This window comes from Phaethon aethereus (assembly GCF_964289735.1).
Source record: "Phaethon aethereus genome assembly, chromosome: 12".
Lineage (NCBI taxonomy): Eukaryota > Metazoa > Chordata > Aves > Phaethontiformes > Phaethontidae > Phaethon > Phaethon aethereus.
In genome coordinates, this window is record NC_138588.1 from 21563734 (window position 1) to 21584322 (window position 20589).

Consider the following 20589-nt stretch of genomic DNA (forward strand, 5'->3'; position numbering starts at 1 on the left):
AACTGCTCCTGCCTGCAGTGTCCTCAGTGGCAGGCAGAGCAAACCCAAGCTCTGTGCCTGGAACGCAGCCCACTCGCAGAGAAGCCTCAGCCTGTGCCCTTAAAAAAAAATATGCCCTGAACCACAAACTTGCCCGTAGAGTGTCTCTTCATGCAGCAGGAGGTTAAAAATACAGTTTCTGAGAAACCAGACCTCAAGGCATCAAGGCTCAACTTGTCACAAGACACCAGATCAGCAACAGAGATGGAGGGAAGCCACCGCTGAAGCTGCTTATCCCTGCTCAGTCTGAGGAAAGACAACCTTTGGTTTGAGACTGCAGGAAAGCTGAGAAAGGGGAAGCTGGAAGTGGTAATACAGCAAGCTAGCATCGTCCCCGTGGAGCTGCATCAGGTTGGTCCTGTTGTAGGCCTGGTTCGAAGTTAGTCCTGCACACTAATTGCTCTCATCGGCCGGTCTCCCCTCCTCTCCCCATCTGCCCCTTCAGTCACAGCCATGGTGGGACCCATTCACCTAAACACATACAAGGAATAAAACATCCAACAAAGGAAGAGTTACAGCTTTCCTCTCATCTCTCTCTTCCATCATTATTGCCACTGAAGGGCCATTTTATCACTTGCAGCTGTGGTCATTCAGTGACAACCTGCTGTGCTCAGAGGCAGATGAGACCTGCACATTTGATCTGCATTAAGTCTCTTTCATGGCTTCACATCTCTAGGTACATTCCTAACAGCAGCACCAACCACCAAATCTTTTCATCCCTCCAACTACTCAGTAGCTCCTGTGAAATCTGCCATTTATCTTTCACATCAGGCTTTTTTGGTTCAGCGTCAGTTAGCAATCTGTGCCCCGAATCCATCAGGCCCGAACAAGGAACAGCGCTTCTCCGGCTCCTCCCAGAGAATGGCAAAATCCCCATCTTTACACCAGCAACGTTTATTAGCAGAGCTGCTTTCCATTCCCTTTGGACATGAGGTGCAAATTAACCAGCTCTTCACACACACAAGCTAAGAAACACGGCACTTTGCTCTCAGGTGCAATGAGGCCTCGGTTGTATCCATCTTTGGGCGGCTCTTTCAGAACAAGGCAGCTGTTCAGCCTTGTTTGGTTTAGGATGCTTGTTCAGCACATAAAGCAAGGGGAGGTGAATTGAAAGCCTGAATGGTATCCTATGATAACTCTGCTGCAGAAGCTCCCAGATTTTTGAAGATCCCAGAACGGGACACAGTGGGCAAGTCCACCAGAAAACGAAAGCCCTGCTGTAGATAACGCTGGGGAGAGCGAGCATGGGAAAGCAGCGGACACAGCGCAGCTTCTGAAAAACCATGCCAAGTCAGAAGATTTCCTTTGCAGTAAGACACAGCATCTTAGATTATCAACGGAAGCAAAGCTGCCTCCTATAGCTCAACGTATGCTGTCCAGTTCTCCTATCAATCTGAAGAAACTACCTCCCCAGAGTCCTTATGCCCATTTCTTTTGGAGGTGCCAAAATATAAAGCAAGCCCACAACTTGCCTCGTACCCTGCAATCTAGCCGGTTGCCCAGAGCAGGGCCAAACATTTCCAGCCCCTCCGGCTGGCAGAGGGCTATCAGTTCATGGCATCTCTGTCCTGTGGGTGCTGGGCTCTTCTATTTCATTTGCAGCCTTCTAGCAAGTAAGGAAACAAGGGAGTCTCCAGAAAACAAATACACTTGGAAATGCCCAGATGATTAAAAGCTAAACTCCTACAGCAACCAGCTGGTGACCAGCTCAGACCCTGCACCGGGAACGTGTCAATTATAAATAATTAAAAGGTAATAGGAAAGAGACACTGAAGTATTAAGCAGATTTCTCTCTAGGTATCTGGAGGTTTCTATTGCTGCCAATCACACCCTTCAGGTTATTGTCTTGGCTGTCAGTCATCCCAGCCCTTACATTAACGTGTGAGCTCAGGTTAACATTTGCAAGTAAGCTAATTAAGCCCCGTTATGCCTCTGCACACGAAAGCCAAAAATATCAGCAAACCCCGGCTCCAATTTTTAACCGACTTGGAAGCATAACCTCAAACTGCTGGAGAGTGAAAATTCACAGGTCAGCTGCCAGCTCTAGCCATGCCAGGAAAAACGGACACAGATAGGAAGCTGCGTTTTGGATAGCTTTTCCTCTGCTTGACATCTAGTCATCCATAGAGGGGGATGCATCGGAAGATGCAGGGTTCAAGAGACAACTGGAAATATGACTCTAGCTCCAACCCAAACAGATAATTTTCAAATAGATGAGACTGAGATGTCGCATCTTTATGCTTTATTAGGCTCACAGGGCACAATATTGCTGGTGATGCCAAGGCAGCCCCCCTTCCAAACAAGCACAACCTGACTTATTTGGTCCGGCACACTCAGAGCGCGTTATGCCATGAGGGAGCAAAGGGTCCTTTTTATGTCTGCTCTTCACACCTACCTTCAGCAAACTTTTGGGAAACAATGAAAATGTCTGTAGCACAATTTAACACTTTTTCAGAAGCATCTTTGTTGGAAAGAGTCTGCCTGGCCTGGCATGCAAGGAGGGGTAAAGGAAGAGAGCACCACAAAAGATTTACCACAAGTGTTTTACACAATACCCCGTATGTGTACATTTTTATTATGAATAGTTTGCAATGAGGGGACTGAACTTTAATAACTAGGGGACAGAAAGAGCCTTTTGTGACATCCCAGCTGAACTGCTTCACACACGCATCACCACTCCTGTAGCAAGGAGAGACGCAAGCTGCTGACACCACAGGGAAGAAATGTGAGAAACCGTGCTTCTGTGCTCGGTTACACAAAATTACTAAATGGAAAGCTGATGCACTGTGAATCTACAGGAAAATGTGGCTTGGTGTCTATTTTCCCAGTCCCCAGACTGCGTGCATTCACACTCAGCTTCCACACGCCACTGAAATCAAACATAAGATGATATGTGATCATGCCACCTTGAAGGGGAGACCAGAGAATTCCCAGTGGTACTCAGCCTTGTTCCAAAAAAATCCGTGGGGAACCAGGCTTCTTGGGCCATTCAGTGCATGGACAACGTTAGTATTAGGTAGGAGAGTAACGAAATAGTGTCTGTGAAATTAAGTTACAGGGCAGAAGAGTTCCTTCCTACTGCGCTCCTTATCTCCCAAGGTACATATCTCAAGTCCTGCCACTGCTCTTCCACCTGATCTGCAAGTTCAAGGGCTGGATTTGTTCTTTCAAATTCAGGAGGGCAGAATTCAAACAGCAGCAGCACCCCTCTGCCCCATTTTACCCTACCGAGTTCAAACAAACGCTCACTCACCCCTCTTCTGCATGAAGATGAAGAGGTCATCCAGGAACTCTTTCCGTTCAGGGTCACTATCCAGTTCATAGAGCTGGGGGGGAAAAAATAAAATAAAAATGAAGGCACAATTCACAATGGGACAGAAAAGAAAGTAATAATATTAGCTTCTTCCAATGGGTGCTCTGGTGTTTGTACTGGAGGGGTGAAAGGCAGCGAGGCAAAACAAGGAAGGATTCCTGAGCAGTTTGGTGGGCAAGGCTGCAAGTGATAGTTTGAGGATCCCGGTTACGGCTTGTCTTGCTCAGCCCCTCAGGAACTCATCCAGGCACAGCAGAGACTGGCACCCTGAAGGGAACAGGATTCAGCTCAGTTAACAGCACTGCTACAGAGCAGCGTTTGAAACCACCTGAAAGCAAAGGGGAGAGAAACTATTAAGACAAGCTGGAAAGAAAGAGGAGACAAACAAAAGGAAGGTGACAGCGGTTCAGGGCAGATTAGTGGTCCGTGGCTTTGAGGCACCGGGGAGGTAAACTTCTCTGCAGCTTCTCCTAGCCTCATGATTCCCTCTTTCAGGGATTGTCACGTAAGTGACAAACTCCAAGTGTCTTGATGGAGGAGATGAAAGGATAGAGCTTTCCTGTAACTACTAATGCCTGGCAGGAAAGGCTCCTCTAAAATAAGGCAAAAAGCCTTCAAAAGTATCAGAAACCGGCCTGGAACCAATTTGCTGCAGAAATCATTTTACCAAAAGGCTTAAAAACCCAAGCATTTAAAACAAAGTTCCACAGGCAGCTTATTCCAAAGGAGAGGCACCGCATGCTAGCATGATCCACTGATTCTTCAGAAGGGACAGGCATGAGTGTAATCTTTGAACTACCTCTTGAAAAGAAAAATCTAATTTTCACCTATCAGGAATCCTGTGAGGCTGCAAAGTGACAGGCTGAAAGGGCTGGAGTCAGTCTCTCACTGAGAGAGAGGAGAATATAGAACAAGATAGAGGACAACGCTGTACATGAAGAATAATTCAATTCCTTCTCTTATTTGCATTGAGGAAGAATCCGGCATCACTCCAGGAAATTTTCTGCTGGTTGTAGCTACTCTTGTGGAGCAGCTCAACAGAGAAGATTCACTGGGAAATATATATTTCAGCCCCTCCGTAGGTGCTGCTCACTACTTGGTACTCATCTAGGCCAAAAGAAGAGGAGCTTTTTGGGCTCATTCCCTGGGAAGCTCTGTGCTTTCTCACACACTGAGCTCGGGAAGAAAACGCAGCAGTGTATTTGCAGAGCAATTAGCTGCACCCTTTCAGAAAGGGCCAGCATAGTTTACAAGGAATTCCTCTGGCTGATGTGACACACAGCTGCCACATTCAAATCCACGACCACAGTGCTAATCAGGTTCAGGAAACAAAATACTCTCCTCCCAGCTGGAAAAAGTATTGACTAAAATTTTAAATGTCGAAAGTCTTATTCTATATTCCAGTGACAAACAGCAACAAAATAGCAGGTTTGTAGGCTGCAGGACAAAGCTGTTTTCTTACAAATTCACTACAGAGGAATAGTGAGGGCTCCGTAGTCACCCTCTGTCACAGATCAGGGGAAGAATTCCCCAAAATCCCCGTGATCAGACTGACCTTGGCAAAGTCTCGTGAAATTTCTCTTCCTCGGCATCCATCACCTTCATCGCTCCAGGTCACGTTGCCATTCTAGGGAGAGAGAAATGAAAGGGTGAAAGGACCGCCAGGGAAAGGCTTTGCAGACAATTCCAGAAAGTTTGCAAATGTGCATTTTTTGGGCACAAACACATGAAAAAGCAGCTGCTGGCTTACACCAAGATGACTAGAAAGATGGGGAGACATTTGTGCATTTGTCACAGCACGCTTTCCTGGAATCTCTGACACTCAGCCCAAAACGGGAAGTGGCTTTTCACCTTCCAGGCAACTCCTGAAGGCAGGGGAAGTTTTTCAGCTCTCAGATTTTTTCCCCACAGAAACGTATCTCCAAAATGTTGTCTCGACGCCAGGGAAAACCGTTCTAGAGGAAAGTCCTCAACACCTTCAACAGCCGCCTGCCTTCATCTGCCAAACAGAAGTATTATAACCCCCCTGTGGCAGGTGCTATTTGCTGTCATGAGGTCCAACACCTAAATACAGAGGTGCTGCTTTTGCTCTCCATGGCCATCATTTTACCAAGTGCACATCCTCGAGCCCCTAGTGAACGGTTCAGCTGTTACCCAGGCATCCATCCTTCCTTTCTGTTCACCAGGTGACACTACACACTCTTGGAAATGCCATTCTGTCCTCCCCCTGCTTGCCTACAAAACCCAAACCAGAGTATGCCGAAGAAAGAGGGAAATAATCCCGCTGGAAAGCTTCTAGCCAACCCAAGACCCTTTCTTCTGGAAGCTCCTGGATCTGGATTTTCCCCACAGAAATGGAAAGCTCAGCTTTGCTGGATTAAAGTTCATTCTTCTTAGGCATTAGAAGGATTACTCTAGTTAGGCCCATTCTACTTGGTAAATCATCATCTTGAAATGATCACCGGGGCTGGAAGCCGGCAGAGGCAGCCTCTGGCTGTATAGTAGGTCCAAGACCAGAAGAATGATTCTGAGAAACCATTCAAGCATCTTTAAACCATCAACTTCCTAAAGCTCTGGTATAGCAAGTGTTCCAGAGCCACTCAAGGAAAGAGGAGAGTCAAATCCAGCCGGCAAGGTAGCGTGGACTACGCTGTCCTGATAAACACACAGCAACCTAACGCAGATAGAAAAGCACTGAAGATAGCAAGAGGTTTCAGCGCCCAAAAAAACCCACGCGAAATAGAGAGGTGGTCCAATATCTGAAATCTTGGAGTCATCTGCTTGTGACACACACATTGAATTAGAAAGATGAATAGCTCTTGTCAAGGCCAGGCAAAGCTACTCTCCCCCCTTTACAAAACACTGCAGTGAGCTGCCCTAATGCTTGCTGATTTAGTTTGAGTCAGTAATTCCTGCTGGAAAGTCAATTATCCAGTGAGTCCCATCAACTGAAAGATATTTAATGGGGGATTATTGCCACTTCTGTTATGTCAGCTGTTTATTACAGCAGATCAATTCCCAACCCTCTCTAGGAAGAGATCTGAAGACCGGTTTTGTTCACAGGAGGATTCATCTGGGTGTCCTTTGCTAGCACAGATTAAAAACACAGGGGTTTTTTTTTGCTCATTACAGTAACATCCAGCTGCTCCTAAAACCCCACTGATTGTTAACTCAGATCAACAAACCTATGTGAACAGTCAGAATAAGAGATAAATCTCTTCAGAGGGCAGCAGCTATTTCCCATCCTCAACTTCGCACTCTCCAAGGCAAAATGATCTGCAGAAGGGCCAAGCGGCTTTCTTCCCAAGTTTCTACTCGTGGTATTAAACTGGGTGCGCTGAGAAGCAAAACACTGGCTTTCAGAGGCAACTTTGGTCATGCTGAGAGCTTATTCCGCTACATTTGAGGACAGGAACAGGAAAGAGAAGAGGGCTTAAAGGAGATACAAGGCTCTACTACCAGTGGGCTTGAACTTGATGAAGTTTCCCGGAACAAAACTTTCCATGGGATTAAAGATTCTTTAGAAGTTATTTTATTTGTTTTCCTCAAAGGAGAAGGGTAGTTGGGAAAACTAAGTAAGATTAAGGTTTGATACAGAGAAAAAGACAGAACATATGCACTCTAATTCCCGTACCTACGTCCCGAGAGGCTTGAGAGCACGGAAGTAACGGTGCCCCACACCTGGCTAGCGAAAAGGAGCTTAAAGCTAGCTGAAGCCATGAGCGTTTTGCCATATGTCCAGAAAACTGGCAGAGCTGGATGTCACCTGGCGTGACACGGAGTGATCCGAGGTGAGAGACAGTGGACGGTATTCGCATTTCCTCCTGCGATAGCTGGAAAGGTTTAAAGGCAGTTACCACTCCCCACGTTAAGCTATCAGAAGAGATAAGGAGAGCACTTCTCATCCACCTGGGTGCAAGCAGCCGTCGCCGCGGTGTAAATCGGCGAGGGTGCACTGAAACGACACACGGGTTGCGGAGACGTGAGGACAGGGCGCAGGTTTGTTTTGGATAGCAGAGTTAGCAAAGTCTCAGGCTAGCATGAAATGTCAGCTCAGCAGCCGGGGAATAAAGCCTTATTTATTCAGAGAACAGAGTACAGGCACCGACAGGCACTTTCCCAGGCCTCAGCTTTGATCTTGAGGGACTACCCCGCTCACCAAAACCTTTGGGTCCATGCCAAGGCTACAACCAAAGATACCGAACGTTGGCAGCGGTCAGAACAGCGATTCGAGCACAACTGGAACAGGTAAACCAGTAAAGAGCCCCACGAAGCTACTGAAGCAAGAGGTGCTCCATAGGCGGAATAAACTATATTTTGCACAGCAAGAGAGCTCAGCAGGAGCTTTGGTATCAAGCTTCCCTTCCATTCCTCCTAGGAAAACAAAGTTACCCTATGCTGAGAAGCCCTCCTCCATAGAAACAGCAGGAACCTGAGAAATCAATATATCCTCACAAGTCATTAAAAGACCTTTGTTTAAGTCAGGCAATAGTAGTGGGAAGGAAAAAAACACTCTTCAGAGGCACAGGTCATTCTCTGGGGAGAGTCCTGCCTCTCCCTCCACCCGTTTGTATCAAGGGAATTTGCTGATGTTCGATAAACAGCCCGTGTGTTACCACGGGCAAGAATTTATCTGGCTTCTTGCAGAAAAAGGCGATAGAAGCGGCACTGGCTGTGCTTCAGCCCCCGATGCAAAGCCCGCGTGGGAAGGCGGAGGTGTTGGGAAGGGCTGGCCACCTTCAGGAGCTGCTGGCAGAGCCAGGGAGCCTTCCGCACGCTGCAGACACCTTGGAGGCCATCAGAGCCCCCCCGGACCACCCCCTCCCCGAGAAGCTGCGGGCCTGGCTTCAGAAGCAATTATATCTGGAGCTATTTTAGGATTACTCCCTAACCACCTGGAATATCTTATTAGAGGGAAGCTCAGATGTCCAGAGCAATTTTGGTTTCCAATCCCACATTCAAAAGCCAGAGTTAACCCTGAGTTGCCAAGCAGACAGAAAAGGAGATGACAAACACTTTCCTGCTTCCTCCAGCCTGTTCTTTTGAGGACAAAAACCTTACAAACAGGCACCTCAACCTACCTCTCAAATATTACCTTCTCACGTGTCTGTCCCTCCCAGAGACTACAGAACTAATCAAAACTCTGGCTCAATAGAAAAGAGAAGCATTAAGGCAAACAGAACAGCAGCTCATCGTCGTCTCCTCCAGCTTTGCCTGCACAAACTGCGGCCAGTGTGCAAACCAGGACATGGATGAGAAACTGGAAATGCTCCTTTTCCAGGTCATTCCCTTCTCCCTCACCCCAGTTTCATACAGCTGTTTGAGGGGGGCTCAGCTAAAGCCCGATGAGGTTTTACCAGACTACAAAGTTGTATTCAAATGGCAAACTCTGAACCAGAGAGAACCCGCTAAAACTTTAATATGTAAAAGAAAAGAAGGAAAAAAAACTTCTTGCATGAAACTCAAAATCATCCTGCACCTCCTTACCTTCAGTTTTGACAGAGGTTTTAGGCCATAAATTTGCTGAAATATCCACTCTGGGACAAGGCTAAAAGTTGCAGTGAAAAAAAAGCCCCTCCCCTACCCCTTGGGTTAACCGAAAGCACCGAGTCAATGAAAAGGTACAGGGGCAGCAATTTCAGGATTATCAGAGAATCCACAGAAATTCCTTTTGTGGGCAGAGTTAAGCCTTAGGAAGTGAAACAGATGCTATTATAAAGAAAACTGTTGTACTACAAAACGCTGATAAGATCAGGACTACAGCCCTGAGCTGCAAGTTCTCAAGCATGGAGAACCACGTTATAATTACTGCGTGCACAAGCTGCCTGGTAAAGCTCTGCTGAAATTGGAATAAACCCTTCCCAGTCTTACTAATAACAGAGCTCAATTCAATATCTACAAGCTTCAGACGGGTTTTGAAAACATGTTAGTGATTTCAGGAATGGCAGGGAGGATGGGGAAGGAAAGAAAAAGAATGGACTGAAGTTAACAGATTAATTACCTTTTTTTATTAAGTCTCTTTTATGTGCTCCCATGACCTAGTGACTGCAGCACCAACACAATTCTTTGCAAAACAGGAATCTGCTTCCTTATCCTTAAGGAAAAGTTGGACTCTTTGTGAATGACTCCTATTCACAAATACTCAGAGGAATTAACCAAAACCTAAGTGACAAGAAGATTTGTTCAGTGCTATATGGCTGTGGGAAGAGAAATTCTCACTGGCACATGAGAGTCTTAGATTTACCCTGAAGTGAGAAAAAAAAAGTGTAAGAATACAACACATTCGAGCTCTTTCCACCTACTGCCTCCAGCGTGAGCTAGAAGTTCTATCAATTGGCACCGAAGGAGACAAGCTGCAAGTATTCCTAAGGATAAATTTAGCATCTGAACAGATCCTCAAATGAGCTGTATCTTCCTCAGGATATAAATGAGCCCCTCGCTCCGCTCCCTTGCTCTGCCTCCGGACATAGCAGAGTTGCCGCAATCGAACGTAGCCGTGGTGAGGCCTATGGAATTGCCTCTTGGGAGGCAGATCTGGGGGCATTCCCTGATGTCTAATACAAGTTGTTTGCTGTTATCGCAAGCGGTTTCTTGGCTCGCCTCTCCCGTACCTTATTCGGTATATTAAGCAAAAAGGGGACTTTGGTGCTTCGACCGCTGATGCTGCACTTGAAGTTACGTATCAGTACGAACACCAAGTTAGGTGCTACGGCAAGGAGTAGACCGTCACAGGGATGAAGCCTTCATCCAAACAAACCTAAAGCATGCATTTCAGTAGAAACAGCAATTGGCAATTTAAGAATTCAAATCTGTTCTTATGGAAAACAGCTTTCAGTAGAAGAGAAACCACGTACCTAAGATCAGCTATTAATGAAGAATTCTCCTCCTGCTACATCATGAAAAGAAAAATACTCAGTGGCCCACAAAAGGAGTTAAAAATCCAACCCTTGAATTGGACCCTGGATATCTGAAATAGCTAGCAGGCAAAAAACGCACCGTGTGAAATGCAACCTTTTTATTCCTGAGACCTTCCCCCCCTCTGGATTAATGAGTATCTCCTGAGCAATACCTCAATACACACACCACTTGAGGCACATACTTAGGGTTATGGAATCTCAGCCACTCATTCCTAGACCCTAGAGCAAAAGCAAAGTAATTATTCTAAGCTGACTTATCTTAATAAACACCATGACCTTTGTAAAAGTTTAGGTCAGGATTTTCAGGACTGACTGGTGATTTCTGAGAATCTAACATGAGACATCCCCAAAAACCAGACCACAAACCATTCTTTGAAAGGCAGACGGCTGCTTTACAGAGACTTACCTTGCTGCACTTAAGAAGGCATTAAGTATCAGCTGATGCCTGAAAACCTCGGCTTTATTTTTACATTCCACGAAGGAATGCACACAGTAATGCGTGCGCTGTGGTAACAGCCTGACAAAATTGCTCAAGCTCGTGCCGCACACCCGTCTCGAGTGGAGAAGGAGCAAGAAACACCAGCAAGACGGCAGCTCTGGTCCTGCCCTTCCTGCACAGCTCTCCCTGGTAACCAGAGACATCGCCAAGCAATGCGAGAACCCCGGGGACGAGGACCCACACCCCACCATCTGCCAAAAACAACATTTTCACCCGCAGAATTAAAAACTCATTTTTCTTCAAAGACAGGCAGCCCGTGACCCCTTTTCGAGGAGCCGCGATGGATTTGCGAGGCGTTCGAGCAGGTCCGAGGAGCGAGCTGAGCGCACCCCCCCCACCCTGGCTCTTCTTTCGGGACTGCAACTCCCCGACAAGCAACTCCACTCCCTTGTTGTTTTGTGCTGACAGGATTCCCACCGCCCCTGTGTCATAAGCTGAGCCAGCTCTTTTGTCTGCCGGCTTGTTCTACAATTATTTACTTGGCCGTCCGGGTGCGAACAGAACGGGGGCCTCATCTTGCTGGTAGTTTCCATCTCTCTGCCATCTTCGTGCCACAGACCTTCCGGGCAATCTTAGCCTTACACTTTCAAGATACATTTTTCTCCAAGGGCATCACTCTCAAAAGAGCAATCCACACTTGAAAGAAGAAATAGAAGTGACTTTTTTCCCCCCTCTTCTGCAAGCAACAGCCATTACGCATACCACAAATACTCCCAGAGCACAGCTAGCTGCAAGCAGTATATGCTGTTATTAGCCTCCATTTCAACAGAAGCTAAAAAGAGATAAGTTCAGGAATCGTTTCGAAAACGAACTGGAGAACACAGGCACTTCTGCGTTTGATCCTGGTTTTTCTGCCCAAAACAACCGTTTTAGACAAAGACGAAAGAAAAAGCCCGGTATCTTTAAAGCGTGCCTTTGACATGAAAGAATTCAAGCAAGGCTCGCACCGGGGCAGCGTGCTGCCATTTAACATACAGAATTACGTGGACAGTCCACAGGTGCACACACATTTCTCCCCTTTTCTGCCCGCTAACCGTTCTGGTCTGCCCACCCTGGTTTATCCCCACCTCCACGCAGCCCCCAGCTCACCAGCTCTGAACTGGTATACCGCAGTTAAATTTTTACTCCCTGGTATGCAGACTCCTCTGGTGAATGCAAACAAGCTGATCTGCAATATTTACCCTACTCAAGGTGAATATACTGCACCAGCATCACTAATATCGGGCACTTCAATACAGCCTTTCGAGCACATCACGGCACCTCGATAAAGTCGTTCACCAGCATGGTTTTTTGCTATTCCACGTCAGCCAAGACCAGATCTCGCACGCTTATGGTCATTTGTCTCCCAGAACAGGGCAAACGACCTAGGAAGCAAGCCTATTAATTCAGCAAGATTCACAAGACTCTCACAAGTATTGGAACGAAGCCCAATGACATACTCTTAGCACCGGCCAAGCTAGAAATAAAAACAGCCAAAGACTAAAAAAAAACCCCAATAAACTCAGCATTAAAGAAAGCGATCCCCCTAACACCAGAGTCCCGCCTACTATTCTTCACGCAGAGACCTGAAAGAGGACGTCTTCACCAGTCACTCCAATCCAGTAAATTCTGAAGCAATTTCTCTAGCAACCATCCCCTGACCGACATACCCACCTCATTTCCCTACAACAGCTTGAGTAACTCCTTTTTCAACCCAAACCCTTTTGAGAAGCAAGCCCAGAGAAAACACAGCAGCAACTGGTTGCCTGCTGCATCCCGTGGACCAGGGCTGCTTCGCCAGCACGCTTTATAGCACCGATAGTACAAACGCCATTCACCTGGCAACTTACAGGAGTTCCTGCCACGTGCATTGGTGTAGAAACACCAAACCGGCACAGTTTTGCAGGAGCAGCTGGGCAGGAGCTTACAGGCCACACCAAATGGAATGGCAGAAGTAGTAAAGCTTGCTGAGCTTTAGCAGTTCCTCCTAGAACTGTTGCCTGTGACAGCATAAAACGAATCATCTCGTGCATGCCAAGCGGAGAGCCTGCCCTGAGCACCCACAACAAACTTTCAAACACCCGTGGTTCACCGGCCACCACAAAGCAGCTCCAGCTTTTTTACTTCATAGGGTTTGCAGGAGGGAAGGAAAACACAGCTCTCTTTTTGTCCATACCAGGTTTCTTAGCTCAAAGTACTTTATCTGAAGCAAAACCTAACCCTCTTCACACTCAGTTGCACATCTGCAGAAAAGGACAATTAAGTCCAACTTGTTTTTTCTGCATTTAAAACACAGTCCTTTGGCTCAATTTCAACACACATAAATGCTGTAAATGTCTCTGAAAGTCTGCTCAAGTTAACAAAACAGCACACAAGTGCTCCATTAACTGAAATACCCACTTACAGCAAAGAATTCCCGATCCTCTGGCATTTATCTACAAAGGGTAGTAATTCTTCATTCAAACATAGAATTAACCTCCTACCAAAACCAATCACTAGCAAGTTAGCTCCTTCCTCCCCACACATGAAATATTAAGTGCTTACTCACAGGATCAGTGGCAGGACATCCACTCTTCCCTGCCCGCCCACGCCACCAACCAGAAATCCCAAATTGCTGCATCCCCAAGCTCTTATACAAAGGGGTTATAGATGTCGTACGTGAAATAACTCGGGCAAGACATTAGCAGGCAAGTGTCTGCACCAAAAATAAATATAAGACCAGCCTGTTCCATTCTGGATGGCACAGCAGCATTGAGACAGAAGATAAACGAGCCAAAGATCAAACCTCTACCTCCCTACAAAGGTTCTTACAGGTCTGGGTTTCTGTATCGTTAGCTAGAAATTCGTATCTGTAAAGCAAATCGAGTTCTCGTGAAATGTTCTTTACAAAAGAATAAACCTGGAAGAGTACACCAGGGAAGCACCGCTCTGGACGTGCCCGGTTCTTGCACTCTTTCCAAAGCACTTGCAAACAGCCAGTGCCCGTAACAGGACACTGGGCTAAAGAAATCCTCGCTCTGACTGAATATGGTCATTCTTATGCAGAAGGAAGTAATGTTAACACTGACCTGTTTGAGCTGCTCGTCCAACCGCCAGTTCTGGCGTCCAGATGGGGAACCGGAATACGGTTGCTTAGTACTGTCTTTACCCTGTTCTTCTTTGCCCTGCTGTCCCCGCGGGTGCCCCGAAGCTGGATGAGGATTAGAGGCAGAGGCCACTCTTTGGTTGTGATGGGCAACTTTGGGAGCATGAAAATATTTCACAGCAGAGCAGGTTTCTTTTCCAGTCACATCAGCGCCATCCTCAAGATCGCCACCTTCCAATCCCCCTTCTTCCTCCTCCTCCTCCTCCTCTTCTTCCTCCTCCTCTTCATCCTCCTCTTCCTCTTCTGGCTCTGAATTCATGCTGCTCTGATCAAAAGCCCGCGTAGCTCCGGCTGCAGGTGGGCCTCTGGCCAAGGGACCAACGGCGGAGCCGCCCGAAGCTCTGCCAGATGTGGCTGCTAGGACGGCCTGCTGCACGGCCAGCTGCTGAGTGTAGAGCAGCTGGGCTTCTCTCATCTGCCTCTGCTGTCTCTCCCTGGAATCCATCTGCAGAGGCGTTTGCTGCTTCTGTTGCTGCTTCTGCAGCTGCTCGACCACAGCTTCCAGCTTCATCCCGCAGTTTGCATGGCTGGGAAAAGAGAGAGGGGGGCGTTTTCCACTTTATCTGGCAGGGTTCAAGCCCCGACCTTGGGAGAGTGGCAGAATCTGAAAGATAGACAAATATTTGTCTGTATGAATATAAAATGCTTTCATCTTTTCCCCAGGAAGAGGATAAATAGAGTGCAAAGCCAATACTCTTTCCTGTGCAGGAGACCGTGAAACAATCAGCTTCATGTTTAACAGCCTCAGGCTCAAACTTGCATTCAATTTTCAGACTGTTTAATTGTATTTTCAAGCTGAACACATTTGCTATAACCTCAGTTTCATATACGCCAAAGACAGCATCTGAAATGCCTTTGTCCGCTGTCCCAGCGGATCATTTTTTTTGGTCAGAATCCTTCCACACTTCCTAAATAATTACTTTTGAAACATGAGGTTGAACATCCAGGGTTTGGTGCTTCTGAAAACACTACCTTAAAAGGAGATGTCCAGGATGATAAGCTTGACCACATTTCTATTAAAAAATGGGCAGGAATTTATCGCACACCAGTTATCTCTCAATGCTTTTACGCTTTCACAACATTACTAATTCTTTACACTTTATACATCTTTCTTAAAAACAACAACTATATTTAGCCGTTATTTTTCCCAAGGAGATCGAGATGAGGGTATAGCAAGGACCGCTGTTGCCTGAAAGGGACTGCTGAGCACCGAGCACCTCCCACCTCTGGTTCCCAGCGCTGCCGGTGCATCTCAAGCCCCGGCCGTGGACTCCCGTCGATTCTCCCAGCCGAAGGACCTCAGAGCTTTCCTAGCTCTCCATTTTGACCTGAAGCAAGCCCATGCTGAGCCAGCACTAGCCTCCTCTTGAGCAAAGACCAACAGAACAGACCGCAGTCGGAAACACTGCTCTGATCTAGAGTAAATCCTAGAAAGACGACTATGCCTTTTATCCCCAAACATTAAAATCACCATGTGTATTTTGGACTTTGTGTCACAAACTGGACCTGCTGACAGAAACTCTCCTTCTCAGGTTTGGTTTTTTTTTTTTTTTTAATGTAAAAAGGTGCTTAAACAGATCCCACTTGCCGCCCTTCGAGGTTCATTGATATCAAAATACAGTCAGCTTGGAGAAACAAAGGAAAGGCCAACTACAAACAAGCCACAGAGTCTCCTGGCCACCTCCCACCACCCTGTTTACAACCGGCACTGTGCTATTCAAGCCACATACTTGAAAAAAGAGACTATTTTGCTAACACACGTTTTCAAAACGGACACGGTTCTGTTCTAAAGCAACAAATAACCTACCAGATAGCAGTTTTAACAGTGAAAGACAACTTCCAGCGTCCCTAGCGCAACTCCAAGTCTTCCTCTAAGGCGGTCAGACCGCGTCTCTCGTACAAAGTGCCCACCGGCTACGATGCCCAACTCATTTTTCCTCTGCAGACTCTTCCCTGCGCTAAATAACAGCCCATCACCAAAATGAAAAGCCTGTCTGGTGCATTTGCATTTTTATCTAGCAGGCTGCGGCATAGCTTTAGCTTACAAATGAAACAATATAAAGTGGATTAGTGGTTTGAATGTCAGGAGCAATAATGCATTACCTGGCAGCTGAAAAGAGTCTTAGACTCGTTGGGAAGGCACAATACACCATCTGGCCTAGCTCCACACACACACACACTCTCCTCCAGTAAAGCAACAATGAACTGGTGCGGGTGTTGCAACAGCAACCATAAACCAGGCTAGAGAATCTCCAGCCCGCGCCTTACTGTATATTGTTGCACCTGAGGCACGGTGAGGTGTCACCTCTCCTGCCCGGGGGATATTCGGCAGGGTGTGCAGTTAATACGCACTTCGGGTACGTTAACGATAATAAATGACCTGATACTCAGTGAACACGCCGAGCAAACACACCTCAGGTGCAGCAACACCCTGGTATGCGGCGCCCGCGTATTTCCCGGAGTTCAGGTACAATAGCGTGTGACAGGTTACGGCAGGATTTACGCGCGGCTGGCGAGGGTTTTCGTCAGAGCCCAGCGCAAACCTCGCGAGCCTCCAAAAAGATGAATTTTGGGTGCAGCAAACGTGTCCTCAGCAAGTATCAATGTTATTGTGGAGAGGCAGCCAGCTTTACAGCAAACTTCAAGTCAACAAAGAGATGTATTGCTTGCAGCAAATAATTAAGTCACGATATCAGGACAGAGTTTAAGATAACTGCAACTAGACTAACAACATTAAACCACTCCAGGTTTTAACATCCATTTTGCCCCTCAGCACGGATATTATTTGCTTACTTTTTGTGTCTCTCCCAACCAAGGCAGAGAAAAGGATTCAGTTTAACCTTCAGGTCCTCACGCACCAGCCTTCGTACGGCTTTTAATCCCTGGGAGAGCACTTTAACTAAAAAGCCCCTCGATTTGAATTTTTAACGAGCTCTAGTTGCAGCGTTAACGGGGAAAACGGCTGCCTTCGCGGCCAGCGGCGCTTGGAAAGAGGCTTTCCAAGTGGAAACCACCTGAAAGAGTTAAAGCGTGAGATGAGCAGCCGAGGCCAGCCTGCCTCCCAGCCCCGAGGAGGGGAGAGGTCTCCCGGGGTGGTAAACAACTTCATCAGCGTCCCCCGCCCCGGTTTTACCGGAGACCTCCCATGCCCCATAACCACCACTAAACCACCGCCCACCCCCAACCAAGGGTCCCCATCTGGGGAAGGGCGGCTGGACGCGGCGGCCAGGCCCGTTCCCCCGGCCCCCAAACCGGCCCCACCCGCCCAAGCAGCCGGTGAGCTCCAGCCCACCCCCCTCCCGCTTCGGTACCGGCCCCCGCTGCAGGCTTGGCCGCCCGCACGGGCACCGCCCCCCCCCCGCTTCACCCGGTAACGCCCCCTCCCTCCGCAGGTCCACCGGTACCACCAGCCCCCGCCCCCCCGCCCCGTAACCGCCCCAAACTCCCCGCCACCCCTCCCCACCGGGGCCGTTACCTCCCGCGGGCCCCGGGAGCGGGTCGCTGCCGGCCCGTGCGCGGCCGCCTCGGCTCCGCCCGCAGCACAACCTCTTCCTTTTCCCCCCCTTCCTCCTCCTCCCCGCGCCGCCCCTCCTCAGCCCGACCGGAAACGGGGCGGCGGAGGCGGTACCCAGCAACGGAAGCGCCCGCCCTACTTCCGGGTACGGCCCCAGCAACGGAAGAGCGAGCGCGGCCGCTCCAACACCCGGAAGCGGCTTAAAAGAGAGAAGGGGCGGGGTGGCGAGTCGTCCAGAAGCCAATCAAATAGCGAAGCGAGGGGCGGCTTCCGGTTCCGGCGGGGGATAAAAGGGCGCGCGCGGAGCTGGGCGCGGCAGTCGCAGGGGAGGCGCCGCCGCGGGGCTGAGGCAGCGCGCGCAGGTGAGGCCTGAGGCGGCGGTTTCTTTCCGCCTTTGCCGGGCTCTGTTCTCTCAGGGCGGGGTTAGGGGGTCCCCGCTGTCCCTTCAGGCCCCGGGAGGGGGAAGTGCTTTATGTGGGGGTTCCTCTTTGTTCCCTCAGGGCTGAGGTAGAGGTTTTAGTTGGGGAGAATTGCTGCCGGTCCCTGGGGAGGGAGTGGGAAGTATCTGTGCTTGTCTTATCAGGGGCTGCCTATATACGTGTGTGCTTTGCGGGATTAAATAGATATTATGCCTTCCTGTTGTCTCCACTCAAGCCCCGAGAGCTCTGTGGGGCAAGCTTTGAATGTTCCTCAATACCCTCTCACATTAGATCCTTCAGCACCTTAAATCTTTTTGGGCTCATAGTGCATGTGGGCAAGTGTCAGGGCTCCTTGATGTTCCTGCTGTGTTCCCTCTGAGGAGGGGTTCTGTGACATCTCCATGTCCCCGCTCACCTCAGGCCTGGTCAGCATGGCGGATGAGGATATCGCAGCCCTCGTGGTGGACAATGGCTCTGGCATGTGCAAGGCAGGATTTGCAGGGGATGATGCCCCCCGTGCTGTGTTCCCATCCATTGTGGGGCGTCCCCGACATCAGGGTGTCATGGTGGGTATGGGGCAGAAAGACAGCTACGTGGGGGATGAGGCCCAGAGCAAGAGGGGCATCCTCACTCTGAAGTACCCCATTGAGCATGGCATCGTCACCAACTGGGATGACATGGAGAAGATCTGGCACCACACCTTCTACAATGAGCTGCGTGTTGCCCCAGAGGAGCACCCTGTCCTGCTCACTGAGGCCCCCCTGAACCCCAAGGCCAACCGGGAGAAGATGACCCAGATCATGTTTGAGACCTTCAACACCCCAGCTATGTATGTAGCCATCCAGGCTGTGCTGTCTCTCTATGCCTCTGGCCGTACCACTGGCATAGTCATGGACTCCGGGGATGGTGTCACCCACACTGTGCCCATCTATGAAGGCTACGCGCTGCCCCATGCTATCCTGCGCCTAGACTTGGCTGGCCGCGACCTGACTGACTATCTCATGAAGATCCTCACGGAGCGAGGCTACAGCTTCACCACCACAGCTGAGAGAGAGATTGTGCGGGACATCAAGGAGAAGCTTTGCTATGTCGCTCTGGACTTTGAGCAGGAGATGGCCACAGCTGCCTCATCCTCTTCCCTGGAGAAGAGCTATGAGCTGCCCGATGGGCAGGTGATCACCATTGGGAATGAGCGTTTCCGATGCCCTGAGGCCATCTTCCAGCCCTCCTTCCTGGGCATGGAGTCCTGTGGCATCCATGAGACCACCTTCAACTCCATCATGAAGTGCGATGTGGACATCCGGAAGGACCTGTATGCCAACACTGTGTTGTCTGGGGGTACCACCATGTACCCTGGCATCGCTGACAGAATGCAGAAAGAAATCACAGCCCTGGCTCCCAGCACTATGAAGATCAAGATCATCGCCCCGCCAGAGCGTAAATACTCTGTCTGGATCGGCGGCTCCATCTTGGCATCTCTCTCCACCTTCCAGCAGATGTGGATCAGCAAGCAGGAGTATGATGAGTCCGGCCCCTCCATCGTCCATCGCAAATGCTTCTAGAGGGACTGCTGGCAGTCACCCCAAGGGCCGTCCTCGCTAGGGTGCGTGTGGGGATGACCTCCTCCTTCCACGTTGGACCAGAATTGTTTGACTGTCACTTATAATATGTTTTAACTAATTTGTTGAGGTACTGAGTAGTGACATGTGCGTTTTAATGGCCCGTTAGGCTGTAGTTCTGGGGCTGGCTAGCTGCTGCTCCTCCTCATGGTTCTAGACAGAGGGTTGTTCACTTTTCCTGTGCAACACTGGTAGGATAACACTAAAGTTAGACTTGTCACCTTTAGGTTTGTCACAACTGATGCTCCTTTGTAGGAAAACAAATAAACTTCTTAACCTCTTACAGTTTTTAAGCCTATTTTGCTTTCTTTCAGGGTGGGGTCTGTATCTCCTTGCTGCAAAAGAATTAGTGTGATATGCTGTTTTGGACTCAAAACTGGCCCCCCAAAAGACAAAGTTTGAGGGAAATGCTCTCCAAATTGTGTAATGGCACCTTTTAAAGCTGCCTTGGGCTGTGCAGACCATTTAAAGAGCTGTTTGGGAGGAAAGCTTGACCGGTATGTGGCTTGTGCAGCCTTTCTGTACTTTCATGGTAACTTGGCTTTTTTTAGAACACAAACAGCTCTCCTTGTCAGAAAAAGTTGGTGCCTTGGCACAGGTCTTGGTGACCGGAGGCATCACAGCCTCTCCTTTTTTGGGAGAGGGTGACAAGATGAAGCAGCAGATAGCTCTGCAGCTTGCTGGGCTGAGGGAAGCTGGTCCCTCCTGCTCCAGGAGGTTGTCTAGGGGAGCTCATTTTCCATGGGGAGGGTGGCAACTGCTTAATTAAACGTCATTAACTGAAAGGCAGCTGTGGTGAGGTGGAGGGCTGTGTTTGGTCATGTCCCCGTGGCTTCTGACCTCCTGGGCCATCCACCTTCCTACTGAACCTTGTTCTTCCCGCCCCGCCTCCGATCCGCTTAAGCCTTGTGTTTGGAGCCGGGGGCTGGCCGCTCCTCCCGCTTTTAAACCCTCAGCCGGCTGCCTATTGGCTCGTTTCTGGCAGGGTGAGCCAATCGGCAGCTCCCCCGGAGCCGCCGAAGCGTTTAGGCACCGCCTTCTGTGCCGGACTCGGTTTCCCAGGGTGCACCGCTGCAGCCGCCCAGTACTTCCGTTTCCGGTGCGCCCGCGGGGGTGCTGGTAGAGCGGAGCTGAGGTGTGTGGCG

General features: G+C 49.0%; 2 protein-coding genes across 2 annotated transcripts in view; one reads left to right on the top strand and one right to left on the bottom strand.

Annotated features, from left to right (window-relative positions):
• The window catches only part of ARID3B (AT-rich interaction domain 3B), a gene marked incomplete at both ends in the record, with an annotated part of 28346 nt that extends 13943 nt beyond the window's left edge, over positions 1-14403 (bottom strand). Inside the window, 3 exons of the mRNA XM_082005295.1 lie at positions 3293-3365; positions 4908-4979; positions 13816-14403. Coding sequence (XP_081861421.1) covers positions 3293-3365; positions 4908-4979; positions 13816-14403 — 733 coding nt within the window. The remainder of the gene's footprint in view (positions 1-3292; positions 3366-4907; positions 4980-13815) is intronic.
• Positions 14404-18256: 3853 nt separating this feature from the next.
• LOC309409270 (actin, cytoplasmic type 5) lies at positions 18257-19387 on the top strand (the record flags this gene model as incomplete). Its single annotated transcript, XM_082005402.1, has 1 exon — positions 18257-19387. The coding sequence occupies one exon, from the start codon at positions 18257-18259 to the stop codon at positions 19385-19387; it is 1131 nt and encodes a 376-aa protein (XP_081861528.1).
• Between the last annotated feature and the right edge of the window lie 1202 nt (positions 19388-20589).